The sequence below is a fragment of the Hyla sarda genome, chromosome 6 (genome assembly GCF_029499605.1).
Source record: "Hyla sarda isolate aHylSar1 chromosome 6, aHylSar1.hap1, whole genome shotgun sequence".
Classification (NCBI taxonomy): domain Eukaryota; kingdom Metazoa; phylum Chordata; class Amphibia; order Anura; family Hylidae; genus Hyla; species Hyla sarda.
This window is the reverse complement of record NC_079194.1, coordinates 74,637,589-74,656,688: the sequence shown is the minus strand read 5'-3', so window position 1 is coordinate 74,656,688 and position 19,100 is coordinate 74,637,589. Positions and strand designations below refer to the sequence as shown.

Here is a 19,100-nt window from a genome sequence, read left to right as displayed (position 1 = left end):
AAGGATTAAGATTTTTTAATAGAAGTAATTTACAAATATGTTTAACTTTCTGGCACCAGTTGATTTAAAAAAGAAAAAAATAGTTTTTCCACCGGAGTACCCCTTTAAATTCCCGGCGCTCTGCCAGGGCCGTCGCCTACCCCGCCGGGGCCGATCCGAGGACCTCACTAAACCATCCAATCGGTAGTAGAGACAGGCGGTGTGTACAAAGGGCAGGGACTTAATGAACCCGAGCTTATGACCCGCACTTAGTTGGAATTCTTCTTTCATTGCAAATAATTGCAATCCCCTATCACGGACGGGGTTCATCAGGTTATCCGCACTTGTCAGTGAAGGATAGACACACACTGGTCCGTTCAGTGTAGCGCGCGTGCAGCCCCGGACATCTGAGGGCATCACACACCTGTTATTGCTCGATCTCACGATTGATCATGCAATGCAAGTGGTTATGAAAGCCTCTTGGGTACTGGTGATGCCTACTCCTGACTGCTACTGTGTCTTTCAGGAACTACTTGCCTTCATGATGCTTCTGGGCTTTGGCCTTTAATTTTAGGAATTTGGAAATGGATACATACATGCTTAATTTAAATTTCAGCATTTATGGTGCAATGTATGGGGTTATTAAACCCTCTTGTTTTTTTCAAATTTTCTGATAATTTTCTCAGTAATAGACTTGAATTTTCCAGAAGAATAACCATTACACCATTGAATGCTTGTTGTGTGTGATTTTTTAATTAACATTTTCAAAAATAATATGGAAATGGATGAACTCTGCTTCTTTATTTCAGAAAACATTACTTTAGAGAAGAATGTCTGTTACGCCGAGCGCTCCGGGTCCCCGCTCCTCCCCGGAGCGCTCACGGCGTCTCTCTCCCTGCAGCGCCCCGGTCAGTCCCGCTGACCGGGAGCGCTGCACTGTCATGGCCGTTGGGGATGCGATTCGCACAGCGGGACGCGCCCGCTCGCGAATCGCATCCCAGGTCACTTACCCGTCCCGGTCCCCTGCTGTCATGTGCTGGCGCGCGCGGCTCCGCTCTCTAGGGCGCGCGCGCGCGCCAGCTCTCTGAGACTTAAAGGGCCAGTGCACCAATGATTGGTGCCTGGCCCAATTAGCTTAATTGGCTTCCACCTGCTCCCTGGCTATATCTGTTCACTGCCCCTGCACTCCCCTGCCGGATCTTGTTGCCCTTGTGCCTAGTGAAAGCGTTCCCTTGTGTGTTCCTAGCCTGTGTTCCAGACCTCCTGCCGTTGCCCCTGACTACGATCCTTGCTGCCTGCCCTGACCTTCTGCTACGTCCGACCTTGCTCTTGCCTTATCCCTTGTACCATGCCTATCTCAGCAGTCAGAGAGGTTGAGCCGTTGCCGGTGGATACGACCTGGTTGCTACCGCCGCTGCAAGACCATCCCGCTTTGCGGCGGGCTCTGGTGAAAACCAGTAGCTACTTAGAACCGGTCCACCGACACGGTCCTCGCCAAACCCTCTCTGACACAGAGGATCCACCTCCAGCCTGCCGATCCGTGACAATGTCTTTTTGTGGTCCACCGTCCTGCATTATAGAGTCTTCTGGATGTGCGCTTGTTCTTAAACAAAGGTACAAAAAAAAAAAAAAAAAAGCCTGTCAGGGCAATGGAGACGTTGCACCTACATCTCATGGCCACATGAGCCTGGGGGGGCTTGTTGGATTTGGTCCTTCGTACCCACACGCTGGGGTCCGGGACACTCAAAGTTTGATTTACATTTTAAATTAAAAAATCAGACATTTCAATGGTCTCCTCATGCATCAGTCAACTCTCATAGGTAGCACCCGCTATCCAAAATCTTCTTCATACATTTATAAAATTGTTGTGTTTTTTGGGGGGGATTATGAAGCCCTGCTGTGTACTCGTGCATCAGCCAACTCCAGGCTGTGTCATTTAGGCAATATATGGTTTACTGATGCCGCTGCTGGGCCTGGGTCTGGGAATTTCAAATTTTCTAATAGGTAGCACCCACTATCCAAAATCTTTTTCAAAAATTGTTGTGTTTTGTGTGGGGGATTGTGAAGCCCTGGTGTGTACTCATGCATCAGCCAACTCCAGGCTGTGTCATTCAGGCAATATATGGTTTACTGATGCCGCTGCTGGGCCTGGGTCTGGGAATTTGAAATTTTCTCATAGGTGGCATCCGCTATCCAAAATCTTCTTCAAAAATTTCAAAAATGGTAGTTTTTTCTTAGGGATTGTGAAGCCCTGGTGTGTACTCATGCTGCTTCCTGCTACACTCTGTCAGCCCGTTGGTCCTGTGAAAGTGTGCGACTCTACCTCCACATCCTCCACTGTGTCCAAAGCCTCCACTGCTTGGACAAGTCTCAGTGGCCCTTCAGCATACCATGTGTGCAGGGCATGGCGGTGTTGCACTGTTCTTCACATGGTTTGCCTTGGCTCTACCTCCACATCCTCCACTGTGTCCAAAGCCTCCACTGCTTGGACAAGTCTCAGTGGCCCTTCAGCATACCATGTGTGCAGGGCACGGCGGTGTTGCACTGTTCTTCACATGGTTTGCCTTGGCGAAAAGTCTTGGAAACAATAGCCGGATAGGGCAATGGAGACGTTGCGCCTACATCTCACGGCCACATGAGCCCTGTGGGGGCTTTTTGCATTTGGTCCTTTGTACCCACACACTGGGGTCCGGGACAATCAAAGTTTGATTGAAATTTTAAATTAAAAAATCTGAAATTTCAATGGTTTCCTCATGCATCAACCAACTCCAGGCTGTGTTATTCAGGCAACATATGGTTTACTGATGGTGCTGCTGGGCCTGGGAATTTCAAATTTTCTCATTAGTAGCAGCCGCTATCCAAAATCTTTTTTTTTAAATTCTAAAAATGTTGTGTTTTTTGGGGGGCATTGTGAAGCCCTGCTGTGTACTCGTGCATCAGCCAACTCCAGGCTGTGTCATTCAGTCAATGTATGGCGCTGCTGGGCCTGGGAATTTCAAATTTTCTCATAGGTAGCACCCGCTATCCAAAATCTTTTTCAAACATTTCAAAAAAATGTTGTGTTTTTTGGGGGGGGATTGTGAAGCCCTGGTGTGTACTCGTGCATCAGCCAACTCCAGGCTGTGTCATTCAGGCAATATATGGTTTACTGATGCCGCTGCTGGGTCTGGGAATTTGAAATTTTCTCATAGGTGGCACCCGCTATCCAAAATCTTCTTCAAAAATTTCAAAAATGGTAGTTTTTTCTTAGGGATTGTGAAGCCCTGGTGTGTACTCATGCTGCTTCCTGCTACACTCTGTCAGCCCGTTGGTCCTGTGAAAGTGTGCGACTCTACCTCCACATCCCCCACTGTGTCCAAAGCCTCCACTGCTTGGACAAGTCTCAGTGGCCCTTCAGCATACCATGTGTGCAGGGCATGGCGGTGTTGCACTGTTCTTCACATGGTTTGCCTTGACTCTACCTCCACATCCTCCACTGTGTCCAAAGCCTCCATTGCTTGGACAAGTCTCAGTGGCCCCTTCAGTATACCATGTGTGCAGGGCATGGCGGTGTTGCACTGTTCTTCACATGGTTTGCCTTGGCGAAAAGTCTTGGAAACAATAGCCGGTCAGGGCAATGGAGACATTGCGCCTACATCTCACAGCCACATGAGCCCTGTGGGGGCTTGTTGCATTTGGTCCTTTGTACCCACACACTGGGGTCCGGGACAATCAAAGTTTGATTGAAATTTCAAATAAAAAAATCTGAAATTTCAATGGTTTCCTCATGCATCAACCAACTCCAGGCTGTGTCATTCAGGCAACATATGGTTTACTGATGGTGCTGCTGGGCCTGGGAATTTCAAATTTTCTCATAAGTAGCACCCGCTATCCAAAATCTTTTAAAAAAAATTCTAAAAATGTTGTGTTTTTTGGGGGGCATTGTGAAGCCCTGCTGTGTACTCATGCATCAGCCAACTCCAGGCTGTGTCATTCAGTCAATGTATGGCGCTGCTGGGCCTGGGAATTTCAAATTTTCTCATAGGTAGCACCCGCTATCCAAAATCTTTTTCAAAAATTTCAAAAAAATTTTGTGGTTTTTTTTTTTTTTGGGGGGGGGGGGGGGGGGGGCGATTGTGAAGCCCTGGTGTGTACTCGTGCATCAGCCAACTCCAGGCTGTGTCATTCAGGCAATATATGGTTTACTGATGCTGCTGCTGGGCCTGGGTCTGGGAAATGTAAATTTTCTCATAGGTAGCTCCCGCTATGCAAAATCTTCGGTTTAAATTTCTTAATTCATCTTTTAATCTTAGGGATTGTGAAGGCCTAGTGCCTACTCATGCTGCCAACACCTTCACACTGTGCCATTCAGCCACTATATGGTGTCCTCATGCTGCCAACACCTCCACGCTGTGTCATTCAGCCACTATATGGTGTCCTCATGCTTCAGCCTCATCCAAGCTGTGTCATTCAGCCACTTTATAGTGTCCTCATGCTACCAAGACCTCCACGCTGTGCTATTCAGCCACTATATGGTATCCTCATGCTGCCAACACCTCCACGCTGTGTCATTCAGCCACTATATGGTCTCCTCACACTGATGCCACCACCAGGCTCTGTCATTGTGCTGCTGTGCAGCAGTGATTCTAAAAGTGATACCGGTAATCTGCATGTTATTCTGAATAACAGTATTATTTCACTACCCCAGCACACTCCATATGCGTTTTACAACACAGCAAAGTGTTTTATACCCCTATTGAGGCTGTCTGTAGGCTAGAAATAGCCTTTTTTAATATAGATTCGCCACGAAAAATTTGGATCAAAACAAACGTTTTCGGAAAATTCGGCCAAATCAAATTTTCAAAAGTTCACTCATCTCTATCCAACATACGCCCCTTTGTGCCTGAATGGCACACAAACACTTGGGCAACACCCAGAATGAAGTCCACACTGTCCTGCAGGAACCTTTGGATTATGACAGTCCATTAACCTTCTGGATCCTCCTCAGGGCCACACTGGTAGATGTAACAGTTTTGATGAGACTGGGCATACATGAACATCACACCATTCACTTACATTCACACTCCTATCAATGTAACAACATAAATTATATAACATATCGATCAAACATGTTTCGCTGTACACATAGCTACCTGTGTCATTGACAGATACATAATAATCAAAGACAATATCATGATTACATGTACAAAACAAACTGACAAGCTGAAACTGTATCCATCGGGTTATGGGTTTATGTTCCGTGACATCATGTTTTGGCACTTTCCATTGAATGTAATTCGCCATGTTTTGCACCAGCTTATCTTTCTCGGTGACCAGTAGATAAGCCAATGCTTTTTTTAATTGTTAATACAATTTTTTTGAAGAAATCTTTGACTGACAGAGGGATTAATTTAGTTGCCATCACATGTATGGCCTATATACACATCCAGGAACAAGCACATGCCAATCTTGTCTTTGCTTCAGAAAGGATCCTGGGAACAAAAGAATAAGAGCAGTATCAGATTCTTAGCATTATAATGTAATATATGCCATGACATCAAAACTTCCTACATAAGAACCTGTCAAGCAGTTGCTGTACACTGATTTCCTAATAATTCTAAAAATTCTGACCCCTGGTCCATATGGTGCCTCCTCCATTCATTGTGTCCTAATAACCAGATCCAAGCTGGGTTCCTTCTTTCTAGTACTAATATTAGGACATATCCCTAACTGACAGGGAGGAAGAAACTTCCTAGATTTAACAAGCAAGGTAAACTCCTGACATGGCTGCACTCGCTTTATCCCTGATTGGGCTTGTTACACCAATTCCCTTATATATAACCCAAATACATGCAAATGGGAAAAAAGATGTTTCACGAAAAACCTCAAAAATCTTTCACACCAATTTACTTTTTTGGATCAATAACATTTTAACGCCCCTTTGGTACCAAAAGAAGAAAAAAAATAACTGGTACCAAACAAAAAATAAAAGGTGGAATACATTGGGGGGAAAAAAAAATAGAAAAAGCTAAAATATCAAAGCAATGTATGCAGTTGTTTAAATCATACTCCTGGGGATCATAAAGCATAAAGAAATAACATAGTGCCGACACGTGATACACAATGAACAGGACATAAACAGACAACATAAAACATATAATAGATTAACTTAACGTTTATCTATCTCATGATGCATCTTTAGGCAATTTCTGAGTAAAGATCTCTTTATACATTTCAATTATCAATCTTCAGCTCATGATTGAAGTCTGTGACCTGTTTGGAAAAAGACATAAGAAAAACAAACAAACAAACATACACCTATAAAGGACACTAGGCTAGCACAACACTTTCACATCACAATGGGATGTTAATTTGAATAATTGTTTGCAAACAATTCCCCCTCTACACTTTAGCTCATTGATAAAACCACGTGGACTTTAAATTAGTGAATTGGCCAAATACACTAGATTATTTACTAGAATAACCAGTTTCATTTGTTGAGGTCCCACAGTTTATAACCTGTTGAATAAGCATAGAGATTAGTATCCTTGCTGTAACATAACAGGACAATGGTGGTCAGTCTGTAAAGAAACACAAATGCAATTAGAATACAAAAACACACACGAAAAACAAATATGGTTCTGTCATTTATATTTACACTTATATGTCCAAATCTAGCACAACAAAGTTCCTCAATGTTTACCAACACATATTAGCACACTGTGCTGTGCAATTAAGCAATAGGCCTAGGGCAATCTGTGACCAACTCAAGAATAGTAAAAATGGCAGATTTACCCATGGATTGTACATTGGGATATTAATGCCTGCCGTTTGCTGTTCACAAGGGGATGTATCTTTCTGTTTCTTTGTCTCTTCCTCATTTACATTAGGGCACTATTTTGTTGGGGAATTTGATGCAAATTTAATAGGGTCTGTCTCCATATCACTCATCTCTTCACACCTTTCTGTGACCTCTTTATTCTGGGTGGTACAGTATTTTTCGCCCTATAGGACGCACCGGCGTATAAGACGCACCTAATTTATAGGTGCCAAATCTAAAAAAATAAAGATTCTGAACCCAACAGCCAACGGCTGTCCGGGCATGCTGGGAGTTGTCGTTTTGCAACATCTGGAGGTCAGCAGGTTGAAGACCACTGGTATAGGAGGTAGTACTCACGTGTTCCCGCCACTCCGGACCCGTCACCGGTGCCCTGGATGTCGCTCCATTGCTGTCGCCGCGTCCCCGTCGTGTCCCCGATGCTCCGGACTTCTTCTTCTCCGGGATCCACGCTCTCCGTCGCCGTCATCACGTCGCCGTCATCACGTCGCTACGCACGCCGCCCCTATTGGATGACGGCGTGCGCGGCGACGTGATGATTTCGAAGGAGAGCGCAGGGGATCCCGGCACGGAGAAGACACCGAGGAGGCAGGTAAGGTCCCTCCCGGTGTCCTGTAAGCTGTTCGGGACGCCGCAATTTCACCATGGCGGTCCCGAACAGCCCGACTGAGCATCCGGGTTAGTGTTATTTTCGCTTCAGACGCGGCGGTCAGCTTTGATCGCCGCATCGGAAGGGTTAATACAGGGCATCACCGCGATCGTTGATGTCCTGTATTAGCGGCGGGTCCTGGCCATTGATGGCCGCAGGTATTCGACGTATAAGACGCACCAACTTTTCCCCCCCAGTTTTGGGGAAGAAAAAGTGCATCTTATACGATGAAAAATACGGTATTCTCCCCCTCAGGCTGAATGCTGCTCACCTCCTGCTGTGATGACTGGTCTATAGGTTCAGTATGCACATTAGATGACAGACAATTTTGTTTAATATGTCCTGGTCTGCCACATTTGTAACAACATCTAACCCACCATTTCCTCCTAGGTCTATACACAACAGATATGTTCTCGGCTGTCTCATTCCTGTCTCCAGACCCTTCACACCAGTCCCTTAAAATATTGATACATTTCTCATGGGAGCTGGTATTTCTCAATGCCAATCTTGTGGTGTAATCTACATTACATCTATTTGCCATGGAATACAGGAAATTGGTATCATCCCAGGACATTTCTGGGCAGTTATAAACAGACTTATATAGGGAGAGATAATCATTGCAAAACATGACCGGATCATCACATCACCTGAACCTCGACTTTCTTAGGGCATCTTCATCCCTAATGTCTCGCCCACCCAAAACACGCTGCAGTTCCTTCCTTCTAAATTGTGCACCTCTATGGTCATTGTCACCTATATGGGCACATGTTAGCTGCGCAGCCAGCGGCCCTGGAAGCCAAGCTCGGAGCAGAGACCAGGCATCTTTGTTATCTAGGTGATACTGCTTCACTACAGCTTCAAACCTATTGGATAAAGTTATGGGTGACTCGCTTGTATTACATTCTCCAATAACTTTACACAAATGGAGTCTGTCCTGGATGGTCAAATCTGGAGGACTATCAGCTACCATGCCTGTTACCTCGCTCCTATCTATAGATGAGATTGTGCAGACATTTGTCGCTTCACATTTATGCAATGTAAGGGACCGGATCTGCTGCTCTTGGCTGGCTAGCCGGGATTTTGCTTTAGAAAGCTGCCCTTCTAATTCAGCTATCATCACCTCCATCTGACTAATCTTATTCTCTAAAGACAATACATGGGCCCTGTTAGAGCAAACTAACAATACAGCCACTCCTACAACAACAAGAAAATCTAGGCCTCACCTGACCAGTAATTTATCTAGAACAATGGTCTAACACAACATATATATTCGGCCTATTCACATGTACACACATAAGACAGGTGCTACTTTAATGCTGTCTAGAAAGTGTTCAAGGCGCATTACATAATGAGTTTACACACCTCCAAGTATAAAATTTAAACAACAACAAAAATGTGGTCTCAAATGGCTGGAGGTGCTCAACCCCAAATGCAGTTGTACAATTGTGCATTTATGCTGGGGGAGCAGATCCTGCCCTTGTAGTCCGTTGCTAGGGGCGATCCCCAGCATAAAAATGCATACAATGGAGGATGCCTGCAGCGGACTACAAGTGCCACAATAGAATCCTACACCAGATAGACGGTGTGGATGTGTAACAATTAGAATAATACAATACAGGAATATGGGTGCACTACTGTGGTAGATGTAAACAATGACATTGGCTATCCCTCAACACTGATGTTAAAATTGAGACATTAGCCAGTAATCTTGATCCTGGTTCTTGAACTGTTTGTTAGTAGCTTTGTTGTATTCATGTTATGTTCCTGACTTGTTTCCAAACATGTACAGTTTGTTTTGTTTTGTTTGATTCTTACACCCATGCACTTTAGCGCAGTATAGGGTCGGTCCTCTTGGTTGTAGATCCATCATTTAGGGGGCAGATGGGCAATAGGAAGGAACAGCGGTTATAGGGACAGTTAGGGCTCACTACTCCATTACTCCCTGCCGTGACACAACTGGTGCCAGAGAGTTAAAAAGATTAGTAAATTAGTTCCATTTAAAAATCTTAATTCCAGTACTTATCAGCTGCTATATGTTACAGAGGAAGATCTTTTCTTTTAAAATTTATTTTCTGTCTGACCACAGTGCTCTCTGCTTACATCTCTGTCAGCAGAGAGCACTGTGGTCAGATAGAAAATAAATTTAAAAAGAAAAGAACTTCCTGTGGAGCATACAGCAGCTGATATACTGAAAGGATTAAGCAGAGCGCTTTAGTGTATGTATGTATGTGTGTGTGTGTATATATATATATATACATATATGTATATATACATATATATATATATATATATATGTGCATATATGTATGCATTATAAAAAGACTATTTGACAAAGCCCATCCCCCACGCTACTCTGCTCCTTGCTTCTCCCCCCTCCAATCGAGTAGAGGAATTTCCTGTTCTAGCCAACGCCTAAACCCTTCTTAAATTCAGAGGGCATACCTTATATGGTATGCATATAGTATACCAGGGCTAAAAACACCTCCCTAGTGAGGGCAGGAACTTATGATAATTACAATGGCTATATAACCCAGACACGACTGCCTAATAAAGAGAAGTATGAAGTATTAGAAATTGACATGACTCCGTTTGATTTACTTTGGTGTATACATTCTGATAATGATTTTGGTCGGGAGTAAGATATTTACTAGGTCAATGATAAAATCCATATCAGCGCCTGCCCGACAAAGATGACGTCAGCATGCTCCTAGCTTGGTTCGGAGCTCCGCCCATGCCCCAAGACCCTCAGTTGCATAAAAAGAAAAAGGCGAATTGCGGCGGAACGACTGGCCGAATCTGAATGTTGTGAGTATTGTTTTGATCAGCATCACCTGCACTACAAGCCTGTGTGACAGCTTTATTGCAGGTGATACTGCTGACAGATTTCCTTTAAAGAGAAGTAATTTACAAATCTGTGTAATTTCTGGTACCTGTTGACTTTCCGGTGGGAAAAAAATGTTTTTCCACCAGAGTTCCCCTTTAACCCCTTAACGACGCAGGACGTATATTTATGTCCTGCGCCGGCTTCCGCGATATGAAGCGGGATCGCGCCGCGATCCTGTATCATATCGCTTCGGTCCCGGCGCTCATCAACGGCCGGGACCCGCGGCTAATACCACATATCGCCGATCGCGGCGATGTGCGGTATTAACCCTTTAGAAGCGGCGGTCAAAGCTGACCGCCGCTTCTAAAGTGAAACTGAAAGTATCCTGGCTGCTCAGTCGGGCTGTTCGGGACCGCCGCGGTGAAATCGCAGCGTCCCGAACAGCTGATCGGACACCGGGAGGGCCCTTACCTGCCTCCTCGGTGTCCGATCGACGAATGACTGCTCCGTGCCTGAGATCCAGGCAGGAGCAGTCAAGCGCCGATAATGCTGATCACAGGCGTGTTAATACACGCCTGTGATCAGGATGAGAGATCAGTGTGTGCAGTGTTATAGGTCCCTATGGGACCTATAACACTGCAAAAAAAATGTAAAAAAAAAGTGTTAATAAAGGTCATTTAACCCCTTCCCTAATAAAAGTATCACCGCGTGCGTAAATGTCCGAACTATAAAAATATATATATCATTAATTAAACCGCACGGTCAATGGCGTACGCGCCAAAAAATTCCAAAGTCCCAAAAAGCGTATTTTGGTCACTTTTTATACCATTAAAAAAATGAATAAAAAGTGATCAAAAAGTCAGATCAAAACAAAAATCATACCGATAAAAACTTCGGATCACGGCGCAAAAAATGAGTCCTCATACCGCCCCGTACGTGGAAAAATAAAAAAGTTATAGGGGTCAGAAGATGACATTTTTAAACGTATAAATTTTCCTGCATGTAGTTATGATTTTTTCCAGAAGTGAAAAATCAAACCGATATAAGTAGGGTATCATTTTAACCGTATGGACCTACAGAATAATGATAAGGTGTCATTTTTACCGAAATATGCACTGCGTAGAAACGGAAGCCCCCAAAATTTACAAAATGGCGTATTTTTTTCGATTTTGTCGCACAATGATTTTTTTTTCCCATTTCGCCATGCATTTTTGGGTAAAATGACTAATGTCACTGCAAAGTAGAATTGGTGACGCAAAAATAAGCCATAATATGGATTTTTAGGTGGAAAATTGAAAGGGTTATGATTTTTAAAAGGTAAGGAGGAAAAAACGAAAGGGGTTAAGGACACGGCCAATTTTTGTATTTCTTTTTTCCTCCTCACCTTCTAAAATTATAACTCCTTTATCTTTCCATCCACAGACCCATATGAGGGCTTGTTTTTTGCAAGACCAATTGTCCTTTGTAATGACATCACTCATTACCCTAAAATGTATGTCAAAACCAAAAATATATTATTTATTTGGGAAAATTGGAAAGAAAACTGCAATTTTGCAAATGTTGGAAGGTTTCATTTTCACACTGTAAACTTTATGGTGAAAATGACATATTTTCTTTATTTTGTGAGCCAATACGATTAAAATGAAACTTACATTTGGATATTTTTCTTTTGTTGGACTGCTTTTAACAAAAAGACCCAGACTTTCGGAGCTCCACTCACAGCGTCCGGAAGTTCATTACGCTGTGTGCGGGCTTCCGTGTTTGCGGCCGCCGGGTGTGACGTCACGCCTGGCCCCTTCGTGACGTCTCGCCCGCCCCCTCATGACGTCTCGCCCGCCCCCTCAATGAAAGTCTATGGAAAGGGGGCACGACCGCTGTCACGCCCCCTTCCCATAGACTTTGGTAGAGGGGGCAGGCGTGACGTCACGAAGGTGGCCGCGAACACTGAAGCCCGCACACAGCGTTCGGAGTAATGAACTTCCGGAAGCTGTGAGCAGAGCTCCGAACTGCAGGGCAGTGCACAACCCCTTTAAAGATAAGTTTCTTTAAAATTGCCCTATTTTGACCACCAATAAGTTTCAATTTTTTTTATATACAGGGCTGTATATGTGCACTTTGTGCGGCTGTCTACTCCAGCGAGCTCTGGATGGTGTCTGACGTCAGTAGTCAGCTGACTGCAGATCAGCTGATGGTACAAACTTAGAGAGCTTACACTCTTACAATGTATATTTGCAGCATTATATTCTACCGGTACATTTAAGTAAAATGGTAATAGATGTTCCTTTAGATGTTAAGCTCTGTAAATCCTCTTATATCTTCCATCAACTTAAAGGGATATTCCAGGAATTTTTATTTATTTGACTATGCTGCAGGGGCTGTAAATTTAGTGTAGTTCATAATATAGTGTCTGTACCTGCGTGTGATGGTTTTCCCACAATTCCTCTTTGATTTTCACACCAATATTTATTTTTAACAGCATACAAAATGACTGTTGTCTCGGATTTTTCCCAATTTGCAATGCGGCCGAGACTTGACTCACTAGTCAGCTGATGACAGGGAGCCTGTCTGCTTCAATGTTTGGAGGGATCGCTTGGTGGGAGAGAGATCAATCTGCAACTAATGCATTAGCTATAGGCACCCTGATTGAAAACCACAGGTTTTTTGAATGGATGCAGCTCATTTATGTTTCAATGGGTGAGGTGGTTGATGTGTGGGAGGGAGGAAAATGGAATTATGGGATTTGTAGGCAAAAGAACAAAACTCAAACAGGAAATACCAGTTCAGAAAAAGATAGCCACAGTGTTTTGGTAATCTCACAACATAGCCATTTAGCCTCAAAACAAGCGCAGATCCTTCCTAAGCATGTCCATTACTGTCTGCCAGGTACGTACTAAGATCACCTTATGGTGGATAACCCCTTTAATGGACAATATAATCTCCATAGGTATTCACAGCCAAAATCGCAGAAAAAACATGTAAATTGGTGGTTCCTGTTTGCTGGAAGTAATATTGACCCTCCAAATAATATTGACCCTTATCTGTGGTTTTAGTAGCCCCTTTTAGGTAGTAGTACTAGAAGCCCCTTTTAGGTAATAGTACTAGAAGCCCCCTTTAGGCAGGAGTAGCTGCCCACTTTAGAAAGTAGTAGCAGCAGCCCCCCTTTAGGCAGCAATAACAGAAGTCCCCTTTAGGCTTTAGTAGCAGCAACCCCCCTTTAGGTAATAATTGCAGTAGCCCAGGTATTAACCCCTTCCAGACCCATGACATACATTTACGTCATGGGTCGGGTGGGCGGACATGATGGGTGCCTGTGGGTCGGGTCCGCGTCATGACCGAGAAATGTCCGCTGTTTTGTTCTGCTGCATCGCTCCGATATCCGTAATTTAACTGTTAAAAATACCGTCATCTATACAGATCACTGCATTTATTGCCGCTATTCCCTGATGTCTAGTGGACCAATAGCCCCCCGCGATGTAATCCCTTTGGCAGCCCTTCGCAATCAAGCACAGATTTCACGGATTAATGTAATGCAATAGCATTACATTAATCTTTGTGAGCCATCTGATGATGGTTTATGATAAGCCCCTAGGGGGCCAAAAAGTGTGCAAAAAATGTAAAAATAAAAAGTTTTTAAAAATATAAAAAAAATCTCTCCCCTAATAAAAATGAAAATCATCCCCTTTTCCCATTTTTTTAATAAAACACTGTACAAACAAGAAAAAATACAAATATTTGGTATCCCCACATGCATAATTGTCCAAACTATTAAAGCGTACCTGTCGCCAAAAAAACGTTATATTTTGTTAATCAATGTATTAGAAACAACTTTATAATTACATGAGATTAACAAAAACGGCCTGGCAGCATGAGTCCGAAATCTCAGTGAAGCCGGACACTGAAAAGCACAGCGCAGCTCCCCACCTGTCAATCAGACAGGCAGGAGTGAGCGCTGTGCCTGCAGCACGGGCGCTCCTGACATGGCCAGCCGCTTCATCTGGCCAAATGTCAGTGTAGCGCAGAGCAGCACAGAAGAGGATCGGGTCTTGTGCACTCTGTGTCCCGAAGCAGTGATTCATTGTCCCGTAGTAGCAAGGCAGCACGATGGGACACAGAGCACATCAGTCCCGACGTGCTGCTGCGCTACTACGGGACAATGAATGACTGCTTCGGGACACAGAGCGTACAAATCCTGCAATGTTGCTGCGCTCACTCACCTTGCCGGGGATATCTATTAGACTCTGATGTTGAAGAGGGAGAAGGGTGGAAGTGCGGACTGACAGGCTTCAGATGACGTCAAGCCTGCCGGGCCACGCCCCCTTGCTCACGGCAGGAGCCTGAGCAGCCACAGGGGATCTAAAAAAGGTATTTATATGGTGTTTTGGGTAAAAATATAGACAGGGATAGAGTCAGCGAGAGTCAGGGACAGATTGGGGGGAGGGATTAGGGACAGCTTAGTTGATGATAGGTGCTCTTTAAATTATTATGTTTTTGATCCTGTACGATGAACGGCATAAATGCAAAAAAGTTCCAAACACGAAAATTGCTGATTTTTGGTTACATTACATCCCCCAAACAAATAATAAAAAGTGATCAAAAAGCAAGAAATACACACAAGTGATACAAAAATTACCTAAAACAGCTTTGTAGGTGGAAAAATAAAAAAAAAGTTATAGGGGTGAGAACATGGTAATGAGTAAAGTTTTTTTTTCAAGGTTTAAATTTTTTTTTAACCACAAAACGAAACTGAAATTATTAAAGTTTGGTATCATTGGAATCATACTGACCCATATAATAAAGATAGCATGTCAGATTTACCGTATTTTGAACTCCGAAAAAATGATTGCCCTACAAAATTCTGCAGTTACATATTTTTTTCAATTTTGCCCTACATATAATTTTTTTCTGGCTATGTAATACATTGTATGATAAAAAAAAAAAAAAAGTGTATCATTGGAAACTTGCCATGCAGAAAATAAGCCCTAATGCAACTTTAAAGTAAAAAAAAAAAGTTATGAGTCTTAGAAGGTAAGGTGTAGGTGAGCCAGAAAAAAAAAATTTGCTGGGTCATGAAGGGGTTAATAGCAGCAGCCCTCTTAGGTAGTAATAGTAGTAGCCCCCCTCAGGTAGAAGTGGCATATTAAAAAACTATAAAAAGAAAACAAAAAAAACATACTCACCAAGCTCCTGTGGGGTCCAAGTCCACTTCTCTCCTATTCTCTTCTGTGCTTAGGCGCATAATGATGACGGCACGAGGACGGAATGTTTGCCCTCTTGTGGCCGTCTGCATAATGCAGTGGGTCACAAGACTCAGCAGCCAATAACTCTTTGCTCTGTCAAACAACTGAGTGCCGCATTCACCTACATGCACGTCATAAGACACTTATAGTTAAATGCATCCCAAACTGGCCGACACTTTACTAATGCTGCAACGCGGTAAAGCCGAAGAGTTTCTGCTGCTGCACAATGAGGTGACAGCTGGGGTATGAGTCTGTTTCGATGAGGGCATTTAAAGAGGAACTGTCATTGTTGAAAACTTTTCATATATTGCAGGACTCGTTATAATATGAATTTTCACAATATACACCTGTAAAAAAATTTTACATTTTCACCTGAAATTAAAGCTCAAAATAGCCACCACTAGGGGTCGCCTATCTTTTAGCCAGACAGATTAGTCTAGATTTGACAGCATACTGGATACCGGCCGTAAAACATACTGGTATCCAGTATAGGAGTGTATGCGTGGGCATGCACTGCCTGTGAACGAGCACAGGGAGCATGCTCACACAGGCAGTCCCCCTCCCTCACTGCCTTCAGACAAGCACCAAGGTCAGTTCCCAATTCAGCCCCCTGCAGAGGGCATTGAGAGGCCTTACCTGGTATGTTGCCACTGTGTAAACTACTAAATATGCCTGTCCCTTGCTTATGTGGAGCTGGCCCTGGAGAATCGTCACTGCTCCGGCCGCGATTCCTGCTTCCTCCCGTGCTGCGGCCCCTGCTGCAGCCTCTAATGCGTCCTGTGCTCCAGCACCGTCCCGTGCTCCGGCCCCTGTTTTCTCCCGTGCTGCGGCCTTTAATGCGTCCTGTGCTGCGGCCCCGGCTGGTTCTGTAAGTGTCTTAGCTATCTTCCCAGCCAGGGCCTCTGCACATGGGGCTAGGTGCACTGCAGAACATTGCACCCTAGGGTCTTCCACAGATCCAAGGGTGCAATTCTCTGCAGTCTACACATACCCACCTATGTGTCTATACAGGTGTGGGTATGTGCAGGCAACGGTGCAATGCTCTGCACATACCCCCCATGTGTACAGCAGTGTGTGTATGAACATTCCTATACAGATTGGGGTATGTGCAGAGCATTGCACCGTTGTCGTTATCACAGACAATTGTGCAATGCTCTGCACATCCCCCCCCCCCCCCATGTTTATAGCAGTGTGTAGGAACATTCCTATACAGATGGGGGTATGTGCAGAGCATTGCACCTTTGTCTGTATTACAGACAACGGTGCAATGCTCTGCACATACCCCCACCTGTATACGAATGTTCATACACACACTGTGAAGGAGACAGACTGACACGCCCCCTCTAGCCTGCACAATGAAAAAGTAACTCACCAGCATATAAATGCTTATATCTCTGGATATATAGGTCTGAGACACATAACAATGATATGCACATGATCAGGATTGGGTACTGAGTAACATATCACTTTTTTTTCTTTTTTTGCACTAAGACAGGAATGCTTTAAATTGGTGGAGGGGCACATGGAGGGGCACGGTGTGTGTCATAGGGGGCACTTGGCCAGTATAATGAGCCAAATCACCGCATAAATGTGACAGCCCCCTAAGAAAACCCTGCTCCCTATTGAAACTCACTGGTAATAACTTTTTTTTATTAAAGTATTAAAAATACAAAAATAGCAACAACAACAAAAACAAACACTCAGTTACCAGATTAATAAAGAGAATGTTGACCCTAGAATGGTGAAAAGATGGAAGATATTTCTATGCATCACAATTAACAGGAGGTAGATAGCATTAAACTTGGTGTAGGGAGGAGTGGGGAGTGGTGGAGGTATATTCCTGTGTCAAGTAGGAAAAAGGATCTGTAGAGTTGAACAAGGTGCAAATCGGCGATCTGTGTTCGTTCTAACGAAAACTGAAGATATCTGGTACAATGTAGTCAGTATGGGTTCCATCAATGAGGCCTTTTCCATTGTTATGCACAAACCAGCAGGGAATTTTGATGCCATTCTTGTGGTCTTTCCGATAGTCTTTTTGTGCACCTCTAAAAATTATACAAAATAATTAAAAAAATAGCATTCATAGAGTCAGAATACTTAATTATAATGGAAGAATAATCTGTGTGAAATCAGACGGACTGCTATTCATGTAATGTATATTTAATGCCTGCCTCTTCCAGAACTGCAAACTGTGGTAAATTGCACAATTTTTACAGCGATTTGGTTATGTTTGGCAAAAATGGATGCGGTACCACTAATAAAACCTCATGTATTACTACACTCTCAGGCACACGACGCCTCTAGCAATGGATGTCCTGAGTCCTTAGGATTAGGGTCAGATTATCATTTAAGCAGTAGGAGCAATGATCCAACAAACAATGTAGCTCTATGCTGATAGAATAAGAATGTGTGTCTGGTTCCTACCACAGGGAATTTTGTGCCTAAATGTTTCTATTACTACTTGCTGAGGGGTCTTAGAAGATTTACCAGTAAAGCAACGTAAGATGCTATGCTCATTCATGGAGATTTTGCTCCTCCTTTGGTTAAACTTCATTAACATCTTTCCTTATTTGACCATACCAATTACTGAAATAGTTACTGAACTGGGATGTCAAGATTTAGTAAAAAAAAATCTGCTTGTTTAATAGAGACAGCGCCACTCTGGTCTATGGTCTGGTGTTGCAGGTCAGCTCTTCTCCCTCAAATGGAACTGAGCCAGTTGTCTTTTATTTAGAAGTGTATTGGAGTTTACCGGAGTAGTCAGATAAGGTTATAAGTTACAAAGAGCTGCACCAGTTAACAATCTTAATCTGTAAGAAATGTTATACTGCCTTCTTCAGTAAAGTTCCAGTTGCATCAAAACCTGCTTTGGACTCATTTAATATATGCCAATTCTGGGTTGGTTGTCGGCGGTGCCCAACACAATACAACCATATCCTGGCATCACGAACACTTCAAGGGATTATACTACCATCTGTCCCTGGGCTATTACCACCTGCCCCATCTACCACCTGAACTACACCACCCGGGTATCACACATCCATTCAGATTTAGCAGTTTAGCTGTATCCCATGAACTCAAAACAAAACTTTGCTTGTACAATTGAATTTATTTTAAAATCGTTTTATTGCTTTTTTGTTGATCTGTTTACTTATTATCCTTTTGAAGGTTAAAGGGGTATTCCAGGAATTCTTTTTATTTGACTATGCTAGAGGGGCTGTGAAGTTAGTGTAATTCATAATATAGTGTCTGTACCTGTGTGTGACGGTTTTCTCACAACTCTTCTGTAATTTTCACCCCAATATTTATTTTTAACAGCATACAAAATGACTGTTGTCTCGAATTTTTCCCAGCTTGCAATGCGGCCGAGACCTGACTCACTAGTCAGCTGATGACAGGGAGCCTGTATGCTTCAATGGGTGGAGGGATAAATCTGCGACTAATGCAATAGCTGTAGGCACCCTGATTGAAAACCACAGGTCTTTTGCTTCAATGGGTGGGGTGGCTGATGTGTGGGAGGGAGGAAAAAGGAATTGTGGGATTTGTAGTAAAAAAATAAATAAAAGTCAAACAGGAAATACCAGTTCACAAAAA

At 43.5% G+C, this 19,100-nt stretch overlaps 1 protein-coding gene across 6 annotated transcripts in view; it reads right to left on the bottom strand.

The window, feature by feature from the left end:
- The window catches only part of LOC130275781 (inter-alpha-trypsin inhibitor heavy chain H3-like), a 145,118-nt gene that overhangs the window by 59,768 nt on the left and 66,250 nt on the right, over nucleotides 1-19,100 (bottom strand). For 5 of the 6 annotated variants that reach the window (XM_056524181.1, XM_056524179.1, XM_056524178.1 and 2 more), the window contains one exon: nucleotides 17,145-17,551. The exons of the other annotated variant lie outside the window; for it this stretch is intronic. In XM_056524181.1, the coding sequence (XP_056380156.1) occupies nucleotides 17,413-17,551 (139 nt within the window). In that variant the 3' untranslated portion in view covers nucleotides 17,145-17,412. Of the gene's footprint in view, nucleotides 1-17,144; nucleotides 17,552-19,100 lie in introns of those variants that run through there. 6 annotated transcript variants of the gene reach the window in all.